General features: G+C 50.6%; 1 protein-coding gene across 1 annotated transcript; it reads left to right on the forward strand.

Annotated features, from left to right (window-relative positions):
• The first annotated feature begins 2,742 nt into the window (after positions 1 to 2,742).
• On the forward strand, positions 2,743 to 4,467 carry LOC119269398. The gene is made up of 2 exons (XM_037551222.1): positions 2,743 to 3,220; positions 3,861 to 4,467. The coding sequence occupies exons 1-2, from the start codon at positions 2,767 to 2,769 to the stop codon at positions 4,343 to 4,345; spliced, it is 939 nt and encodes a 312-aa protein (XP_037407119.1). The 5' UTR covers positions 2,743 to 2,766; the 3' UTR covers positions 4,346 to 4,467.
• Positions 4,468 to 10,777: the final 6,310 nt, after the last annotated feature.

The following is a 10,777-nucleotide window of genomic DNA, read 5'->3' on the forward strand; positions in this document are numbered from 1 at the left end:
GCGAATGCTCTTCCTCTTCTTTTGTGCTTCCGCTCTTTGGGTGAGCTCGTCGATGAACAATGGATCGCCACTAATATCAACGTCATTGCCTTCTTCTTCATCACCATCACCTTCGACATAGATGTCATCGTCTTCATGCCACGAGTCACCATGGTCGTAGTCAGCACGGTCGTCGGCCTCTTCATCGGGCACGTACTGGGCACGACCATCCTGACTTTGGGTCTCCTCGGGGTCGTAGGCACGGCCATGCCCACCCTCAAAGATCACATCCTCCATGTACTGGTTGTAGAAGGGGTCGTCGACCGTTGGCGTTGGGGTTGGAATTCCGTCAAAGATGCGGGGGGCGGCATGGTGCCCGTGAACGGTGCCCATGCCTGCTTTCTTTGCATCTCGATGACGGCCGACCGCCGCTGCTGGACCTAGGCGTGACGTTGAGGTCGATGACGGCCGCGGGGCGCGGTGTCGACGGCGCGAACAAGCCCATGTTCGGCGACCCCGAGAAACGGGTATGGCCGTCGTGCCTTGGCGGAGGAAAGCCGGGCGACATGGGCGCGGTGCGCGAGGTCAGCGACTGGCAGTGCGTAGGCCAGGCGACCGATGAGCTTGTGCTCGCCGGGCCGACGACCGCTCCAGGGAACCCGGCCGGACGGCCCATGCCAAGCATGAAGATGGCGTGCGCTTTGTTGACGAGGTCCTCCTTCTTGTCGGCCGCGGCCTTACGCCGCGCGGTGTCCAGCTCATCGCGCTGGGCGGCGAACTTGGCCGCGGCGGCATTGACCTTGACGACCGCTCTCCGTTCCCTCCTCTTCGCCGATTCCGCGTCCAACTTGGCGATCTCCTCCGGCGTGCACTCCGACCGCGGCTTCCTTGGCGCCTTCTTCTTCACCTTTGCGGGCGGGTCGACGGCCAGGCCGCCTGAACTCGGCGAGGCGTCGGTCATGGACGAGGGAGAGAGGGGGCGGCGGGAGGGACGTGGGAGGGTTAGGGGGAAATGGGCCAAATGGGCATGGGTGGGTTTGGTTTCTCCCACCGACAGGCGGGCCAGGGGGGACAAGTGCGCGCGTCCCGCCCGTCTGCGCGCTGTCCGTTTCACCCCAAAACCGGCGCAAACTTGGGCCGGTGATGGATCGAAAGCGGACACAAAGCGGACAAAAGTCCGTTTGCGCCCGCGCGCTGCGCCGTCTCGTTTGTCCCTTTTATCCCAAACGAACGGGGACGGACAGGATAGGGTCGCGCGGTGGAGTTGGCCTACGCGCGGTGGAGTTGGCCTAAGAAACTGGTGTCCCCCGAAACTGCTACTACTGTGCCTAACAGACACGTCAGCTGTGGAAGCCCAGTAATTTGGAGACGAGGTGAAACTGCAGATGGTGTGATATGACCCCGTGTAATATAAATACTGAGGTCGTTGTTGTTTCGCTTGAAGTCGGTGTTGTCCAAACATATGCTACGCATACACCAGAGCGCCCAAGGCCAAGCTACGATAATGAACAAAAATTACTTGTTATTCCTATGAAGCATGCTACACGGGTCAAGCCAGAACGGATGAAAGAGGATAAGAAATTCTACGTAGTTCCAGAAGAAAGTGCATGCACGTACGTATATTTTGGAGAGCGTGGTTTGCATGCTACTAATGCATGTAAAGATTCCAGTTTTTTTGGAGATAGAAGAAACGAAGCATGCATGGTTAATATGGAGGATTTGCTGGCTGCTTGTACAAGGTTGCAAGTACAGGAATTTTATTCAGTTAGAATTAAAGGAGATGTCGCTGCAGGTTACTACTTTGACATGCCACGTCCACCTGAAGAGATAAAAAGAATTTGCAGGAGGCTTGTGTTGTGGACAACTCTATCCTTGTGTGCCTTGGGATGGGGTCCACCACAAACGGACCAACAAACAGTCCATGTTAATATTGAGATTAATTTGTCAAACTATAAGACAAGTAATCTAATAGATAATTTTAGAGTCCTAGTTTTAGAAGGTACCATTTTTTTATCTATCTATCTTGTACGTGAGATGGATGGTAGGATGCGATGCTTGTTTCCCAAGCTAGTTAGCTTTTGCAGCTATTATATAAGGCCAAGCCAGAACGATGTAATAGGGGGAGGTTATTTTTATATGAAATAGAGATGTGTTTTCGAGGGTAGAAACCCGTATCAAGTTTTTGAGGTAACTTTAGAAAACCTCTTTGTTGCGATTTCTGCAAGGAAACTGTTTTGCAGGTGCCGTCGTACAGATTGTTTCTCTCGTGCTGAGCCGCAAGGTTCAAATCCTCTACTTCGTGTACATCGCATGTGCGGGCGAGAGGTTACTGCTACTGAAGGTGGAGTGTCGTGAAAGATCGGGCCGCAACAACAGACCGAATCTCACCAACGGGGTTCGGTCTTTATCATGGTGGTTCCTTGATTATTCCTCACAGCAGAGGACACGGCCACACGGGTCTTTCACTTGCTGCCCCTTATTCAACTTATTGTTAGTACTATTATAGAAGAGCCAAAGAAAGATAGAAAAGAGAACAAAATAAAATACTCGTAATAAAAATGCTTCGGCTAGCACCATCTATGCTTCTCCCTCTCCTAGTGCCACAACTTTAGAATCGATTCCACTACCACAGGGAAGCAACAAAGTAGACACGAAACAAATCCTTATTATCGTCTTGGAATAACTTTGCAGCAAGGTAAAGGGTGCCTATGGGATGATGATAAATCTCCGCATCGTATCCCCTGGTCTGCATCACATCCTGCAACGCCCTCACCCGCCCTCATACAAATGAAAAAGCTATCAGTCGAGTTCTGCATAATCTCCGCGCGCGGTCTAGGACGCAGATCGTCGCTGCTGAAGCCACAGTGGTTCTCAGTCGGATGGGTTGATCCCAACAGCAAGTACTGCACCAAGATTGACGCGTCGGGAAACTCAAATGCAAGCTGGGGCACCAAGTTCTCGGTCTCGGTGGATGAGCATGGTCTGGCCCAGCAGCAGATGGAACTGACAGTTGAGGTCTACAGGAGAGAGCCCATCTTCCTAAGGGAGCATCTCCAGGGAGCTGCAGTTGTGCAGTTGAAGGAGTATCTTGAGAAATTCGCCCAAAGTGAGGAGCATTCAGAAGTCATTGAGGAGACTGGCAGTTTCCAGCTTAGGAGGAAGAAGTCAGACAAAGCTCATGGATTTGTGGATATATCCATCCGGATCTGCAAGCAAGAAGATGATCATGGTCGGTTTTCAGGTAAACAGAAATTTCTGGTTTACACTGAAAGAATCTGTCTGATTTGTGCCATCTGAGATGCTGATCAAAACACTTTCATGGTAGGAGCGTAGTCAACACATACATTTTCCAAATCCTCCGCACAGCACACTAGAATGGCAGTCAGAACTAAAATAACAATAATGCATGGAAATTGGTATTGTTTTGTTCGTCGAAAAAAATCAGCGTTTTTCTGGTTAATAACAAATATGTTGCAAAAAAGTTCAGTACGTGACCTAACATCATAGCTTCATAGCAACAAGAAAAGTATATGTTGTATCTTTATCGGCAAATCTATCCACAATTTGTAAGGAAATGGCCAACACATTTTTTGGATGAAAAAGCATAACATGCTTGATCCATTGGTAGGCTTTAGAATGTACAGAGAATGGGCAGCATTTACTTGTTCTTCAAAACATAACGGAGTTAGCAGAAGAACAAGTGAAAGTCAGCATGCTTGGTAGAGTATGCTGCCATGATATAGTCATAAGATCTACTGTCTGATTCTTACCATCAAAAGGGTAAAGGGTATGTTTAAATATAAATCACATGAATTAAGATGAGCTTCAAAACTACAATATCATAATTACTTTAACCTATATCATCTTCTGTTGATTTGCAGGATTACCTGAAGGATTGAAGAACTCCGATCAGGTCGGCATCACATTGGCTATAGAAGACGGACCAGTTTATAATTATCCACCGCCACCCTACAACCATTATAGGGGCGACAGAGAAGATGCTGATCACCGTAGTAATTCCAGGCCGGTGATCCCTGGAACTCGCCCAGATCCATCACCATTAGGAAGTAGCTACAGCTACCAACCCCCAATGTTTCCATCAACCCTGCCACCACCACCAACTTCAAACCTCGGCTTCTTCCCACCACAGCATCCCGGTAGGGAGAGAGTGCCACAGAACTACATAAATGTGCCACCAAGAAAATCTGCAGCTCAGAATAGTGCACCAAACTTTGGAATGGGGCTTGGAGCTGGAGCACTGACTGCTGGAACTATGATATTTGGCGAAACCCTCTTACCAGGTCCAAGTTTCGGTGGTGCTCTTAATGGTGCAAGCCTATCTGTATCCAATGATGCACCATTCTAATTAATATCTGCGCAATAGTACGCCAGTGCTAGCTTGTAACAAAATAAGAACAGATATGAGCATTCAATTATATAATGGGGTCGTGATACTCAAATCACTGCAATCCCTCATCCAACTTATCAATGAATGCAGCATTTCATAAATCATGTCAGCCTAGGGGTGTTCCTTATCGCCACTAACAAAAGCGTGCCCAACTGTTCCGCTCTCGCCGTTTCCTCCACCCACCTAAACCCAGCTGCAGCCCGGTGCAGGCTTCTGCACTCCCTGCCGTCTCATCTCCCCCCTTACCTCCTCCAGGCCCTCAAAGTTTCCATCCCAGCCATATGTGTTCGCTAGCAGCACCCATCCACCACTCCCAGGCTCCTTCGTCGTCATCAGCATCCTAGCTGCCTCTTGGGCCCTTTCTTTATCACCATGCATCCGGCATGCTGCAAGGTATGTCCTCCATGCACCAGCTCCTACATCTCCTGCCTCCTCTACTACCTTTCTCGCCTCATCCAGCCTCCCTGCTCGCCCAAGCATGTCAGTCACACATGCGAAGTGCTCCATCAGCGGCTCCAAACCGAACTCCTCTTTCATTCTCTTAAGTAAACTTCTCCCTTCTTCGACAAACCCAGAGTGGCTGCACGCCGACATTGCTGCCAGCAGAGTTACCTCGTCTGGCACCAGACCTTTCACCTCTGTCATCTGGCGGAACAACCCCAGTGCCTCCTGCCCACGCCCATGGGATGCATACCCGTTGATCATAATATTCCATGATGCCACGTCCTGTTGGCGCATCCAATAAAATACACGGCATGCCTCATCCAGTGCCCCGCTCTTGGCATACATGTCTACCAGCGCATTACAAGCACGCACATCCATTGCACCATCGCGAGCCAGTCCGATCATGATAATGTACCCATGCACCGTCCTCCCAACCTTCAGTGCAGCAGTCTGCGCACATGCAGGGAGAACAGCCGCAACGGTCACTGCATCCGGCCATACTGCAGCATGCCTCATCCTACGAAAGAGCCTCATTGTCCCCATATGGTCAGCCGAGTAGTGCAATGCGGACAGCATCGAGTTCCAGCTGAACAAGTCCCTGTCCTGCTCTGCCATCCCCTCAAACACCATCGCCGCACTGGCCACATCATGGGACTTCCCATAAAGATCCACCAAGGCGTTACACACGGAAACATTGTGGTCGAGTCCCGACTTCACCACCATCCCGTGAACGGCAGCCCCGCACTGGAAATCCGCGGCCGCAGTGCAGACCGACAGGATTCCGGTGACGGTGAAAGCGCTGACCTCCACCGTGCCATCCTGCCTCATCCGCAGGAAGCACTCCATGGCGCGGTCGAAGCAGCCGAGCTTGGCGAACCCGTTGACCATGGCGTTCCAGACCACGACGTCCCGGAGGGGCAATTCGTCGAACAGGCGGTGTGCGTGGTCGGCGAGGCCGAACCTGAGGTAGCCGCGGAGCAGGGCGCTGCGCAGAAGAGGTCGTGGGCGACGTCGCAGCGGAGCGAGAGGGCGTGGATCGCGAGGAGGTGGGGCGGGGACGGGGCGGAGGAGGCGAGCGGCGGGAAGGAGAAGGGGTCGGGGAAGTGGGCGGCGCGGAGGCGGACGAAGACGCGGAGCGCGAGCGGGTAGGGCAGGGAGAGCGCGGCGTTGAAGCAGGGGAGCGGGGAGGCCGGCGGGAGGAGGTGGTGGACGACGGGGTGGAGGGCCGGGACGCGCGCGTAGAGGGAGACGAGGGTGGTGAGGATGGCGGGGGCGGAGGCGAGGCGGCCGGAGGTGAGAAGGTGGGCGTGGAGCGGCAGGAGGACTCGCAGGGTGGGGGCGCGCGGGCGGGAGGCGATGACGCGGAGCGGGACGTAGAGGGCCGCCATTTTTCTCGGAGGCGGCGGCGGCGTCGGCGGCGGGGACTGGCGGCGCTTTCAGAGTTCTGAAGCTCGAGAGCTCCCCGCCATTCCGCCCCGGCAGTTTGGCTCGAGATTTTTTTCCCTTTTTTTCAGAAACGGCTGGAGATCTTCTTGGCTGCCGAGAGAGTGGCCCTTGAGCCATTTCAGACGATAATATGGGCCCCAAATTTTTTTTAGGGGTTCATATGGGCCCCATTTGACCACAGTCGATAGCAGCCAACCCTAGAGACGCTGTTGTGGGCTCGCCCGTTAGATGATACGAACGTTAGTTCCCTCCTTCGTTCGTTCGTTTATCTCTTTCCTTTTTAACTTTTGGTTTGTATTGAGAACAAATTTCAACATAAATATTTAAAAATTACTTTCATAAATTTTGAAAGCATCCTTCACGCATTTAAACAATGTTCATGCAGTGTAAAAATTATAATAAAGAAACTTTTAAAAAAATTTGGTAGCATTCAAAACAATGTTTGTGACTTTTAAAATGTTCACATGTTTCAAAAAATATTAGTGAGATTTAAAAAACACAATGTAAAATAAATTGTGTAATTTTAAAAATATATTCATACCATCATAAAATTCTTGCGCATTTAAAAAATGACATTTTTTAAAATGTTTATACAATGTAAAATTATTTGCATGATTTGCAAGAATAATGTTTGTGTGATTTGCAAAAAAAATGTTACATATCATTCGAAATAATGTGAACGCATATCAAGAATAATGTTTTGTGAGTATTAAAATTTGTTTCACATTTATTTGAAAAAAAAATTCAACAAAGTATTTAAAAAACCGTTCCTAGCATATTTAAGAAATATTCAACGTGTCTAAAAAATATTACATGTGTATACAAAATGTACGACATGTATTTGAATAAAGGAAAAATAAGAAAGAAAACCGAGAGAAGAAACACATAAAACATAATTAAAAACGCATGAAGGTTATAAAAAATGTCCAAACCGGTCTATAGAATCTTCTCAAAACCGCTTAGAGATGGGTTGGGCCACTAAGGCGAGGGCGCACCAGCGTCACATACGAGCGGCGATAGGTCTGGCAGTAGGCGAGAAATACCCATGGCGAACTTTACATAAACGAGTGTGGATGCCTATTCTTTTGCGCAGAGCGCGGTCTAAAAGCTGACTACCCTACCTGGGCAAATGCCAGCCACCGTACCTGAGATGACATTGGGCCATCCACACTCCCTCTGTTTCATAATGTAGTGTGTATAGAAAATTATTTACATATACAAAATTAAAAATAAAATATAAAACTATATTTTAGGATGAATCTAATGATATATGCTTGTCATTCTAGATGTAAATGTTTTTTTTCTGCAAACTTGGTCAAAGTTTATAATGGTTGACTTTGAAAAAAAATCTAGACGCACTACGTTATAGAATGGAGAAGTAATGTATAGTGTAGGGCCAAAATGGACAGACAATAACTACAAATAACAGAAGTTTCTCAGAAAAAGAGTGAGTAGCGGGTGCCCCCTCCCCCCATGCAGCATGACCTGTACTCCCTTGGGTCCTTTTTACTTTGCATATAAAATTTATCTGAAGTCAAACTTTGTAAAGTTTGATCAACTTTATAAAAAAGAATATCAATATTCACAATACAAAACCAATTTCATTAGATGCGTCATGAATTTAATGTTGGTATTGTATAACTTCAATATTGTAGATGTTAATATCTTGTCATATAATTTTGGTCAAAGTTGACGAATTTTAACTTCAGACAAATCTTACATACGGAGTAAAAAGGGAGGCGAAGGGAGTAGCACATCAGTGCCTCTCGCAAGACGGCTTACCCGCCTCGAAGCAATGACGGTGCGTCGCAGCACCGTTGGCCGTCTGCCACATTGCTCGCAGCATCACCGGTCGTGTATATATGGGTTTTGACAATGAAAATGGCAACACATGAGTTGAATTTTTTTTGGTACTTGACCACCAAAAAATTCAAATAAATTACCCACAGCCAATATTTCCATCTATAGTGTCGCGAGACTTTTTTTTAAGCATCAGTACAGACACAAGCGCTCATATACACGCGCATACACTTACCCTTATGAACGCACACACGCACACCCTACCCCTATGAGCATCTCTGAGAGACTGAACCGGCATATCATCTTGAGATTTACGAAGCCACCGTAGGCGCCTCGTCGTCGACGGAAACGTCTTCTCACACTGAAAGCGCATCGCCGGAAATCCTGAAATAAATTCAAAAATAATACGAGTACCAGGATTTAAACCCTGGTGGATCGGGGATACCACTATCCATCTAATCAACTCAATCACAGGTTGATTCGCAGTGTCGCTAGACTTGGATGTGCACCTTTGACGTTCGTCGAGTGGAGTTGCTCCCCGTGAACCAGCCAGCGAAGAACACACAGGGCCGAAGCACGCCACATGGTTCGAGGCACGCCAAACAAACGCCGAGGGAGATGCATTGCATCGATGACACGGACGGTAGTGCACCCGCAGCGTGCGTGGCTCGGGGCATCCATCGCTGCCAGCCAGGGGGCAGGAACCCGGCCGCCGACGGGCCCTCCTCCCGGCACGTATGTGTTCCGGAGCATGCGGGGAGCGCGTTTTCCCCTCCGCCTGCGCGGCCGAACTTCGGAGAAAAAGGGGCAGGCGGCCGTGCCGTGCCTTTGTTTTGTTTAGGAAAACCGCGCACAAAGGACAAGGTTCAGGTACGAAGAGGAAGAGCCGAAGAGAGAGAGAGAGAGAGAGATTGAGAGAAGGCTGTCTGGAGTTAGTGAAGCGGTTAGGTGTCGCGCTCCGGGCGCGCGGCGCAGACGGTGACAAAATCCGGTGTTAATGCGTTCAGATGGACAGAGGAAAAGATTAGAGAATTGAGGCCACCATGTGTTTGTCCATGTGCATGCATGCATGCACGCCGAGGCCAGACCGACCGGCGGCCGGCTCCCGGCGCGCGGTCTGGTTGTCCACCGCATAAACAAAACTTCTCCTTTTTCTAGTAAGATTATCAGTGCTAGAGAAGCTGTGTCATTTTTCCTCATCTCGAACCTTGCAAGTTTGCATATATGCAGAGTTAAAGATTTGACCGCGGAGTGCACTGTCGGAGGCACTACCCAGCCCAGGGAGCGAGGGCGACGCGCGAGCGCGCGGCCGAATTTCGGGCCAGGGGGGAGCGAGCCGGAGTCGAGTGCGGTGCGTGCGCGTAGGTAGGAGCTGGAGTGGTGGCACGATTTTGGTCCAAAAGCAGCGTCACATCACGTCGGCCGGCCGGCCTCCCGTCCATCCATCCATCCATCACGGGTCTTTCTCTCCGTCTTTCCGTCACCTCGTGCTCGGCCGGCCGGGGTCAAAATGCCACGCACCGCATGCCTTTCTTCACACGCCTTTCGCCTTTTCCGCGCCCCCCCGGTAGTGGAGCTTGGCAGCGTCGTAGCCATCGATTACCTATACATCCATCAGGAGCGCGCGCTTTTTATTAATGCAGAATCTCTCACGCACACACTCTTTTTTTTGTGAAAGGTCTCACACACACACACTCAAGCGCTGTGGGTGATGTGTGGTGCCGGTGCCGGTGCTGGGCACATTGCGATCGAGGAGGGGTGGTCAATGCGCCACTCCATCTGACCGCCTCCATGACTCCCTGCATGATGCGTGGCGTGTTGATGCTGGTGCGGGTGGGTGGGTACAGCTTCTTTTGCACTTATCATGGATGGGGTGTTGTGTGCCACTGTACAGGCATTGCCACTTGTATAGTACTCCCTCAGTTTCGAATTATTTGTCGCAGGTATGGATATATCTAGATGTATTTTAGTTCTACATATATCCATTTCTGCGACGAGTAATTTGGAACGGAGAGAGTAGTATGTATGTATCCTCTGATTAAATCGGGTACAAGCTGTCCGCAGTAGCTAAAATCTAACCACCGAGCACCGAGATTCCCACAATGAAGCAAACTCTAACGCGCGACGGATTTAGAGCAACTCCAACAGGGAGACCCATTTCGTCTGCGGGCGTTCCGTTTGGATCGGCGCGGATAGAAAAGCCGGCGTTCCGACCCGAACGGACGGCCGCGGACGAAATGCGCCGCCCCATTGGAGTTGCTCTAACACGCCGATTTAAATGGACGCGCGTCCGCTTTTCGTCCGCCTGCCGAATCATTTTCGGTTTTTTTTTGAGCCGGATTTGCGTCGGCGCGGACACGAGACAGGTGCACTCGCCTTCTCCTTCCTCCGGGCCCGCTGGTCGGTGGCAGCCATCACCATTTCCACCCATTTTCCCCAAAAACAATACCGTCCGCGCGCGCTCCCACCCCACACCCCGCCATGGAGGACGCCATCGATCTCGACGCCGCTAACGGCCTCGCCTCGTCCGGCATGACGACCCCCCCTCCAGCAAAGGCAAGCCTCGCGCCCCCTGCAAGACCACTGTCGCGCCCAAGCCGAAGAAGACGCTGACACCTGAACAACGGGAAAGGGAGTCGGCCAAGAGGAAGGGCCGGAGGCACGCGGCGGACGCGAGGGACGAAGCCATCACAGCGGCCG

The sequence above is a fragment of the Triticum dicoccoides genome, chromosome 3A, assembly GCF_002162155.2.
Source record: "Triticum dicoccoides isolate Atlit2015 ecotype Zavitan chromosome 3A, WEW_v2.0, whole genome shotgun sequence".
Taxonomy (NCBI): Eukaryota; Viridiplantae; Streptophyta; class Magnoliopsida; order Poales; family Poaceae; genus Triticum; species Triticum dicoccoides.

Coding starts and splice junctions, on each gene's coding strand:
- LOC119269398 (XM_037551222.1), top strand. CDS start 2,767: ATGAAAAAGCTATCAGTCGAGTTCTGCATAATCTCCGCGCGCGGTCTA. Junction 3,221..3,860: donor TGATCATGGTCGGTTTTCAG/GTAAACAGAAAT, acceptor GTTGATTTGCAG/GATTACCTGAAGGATTGAAG.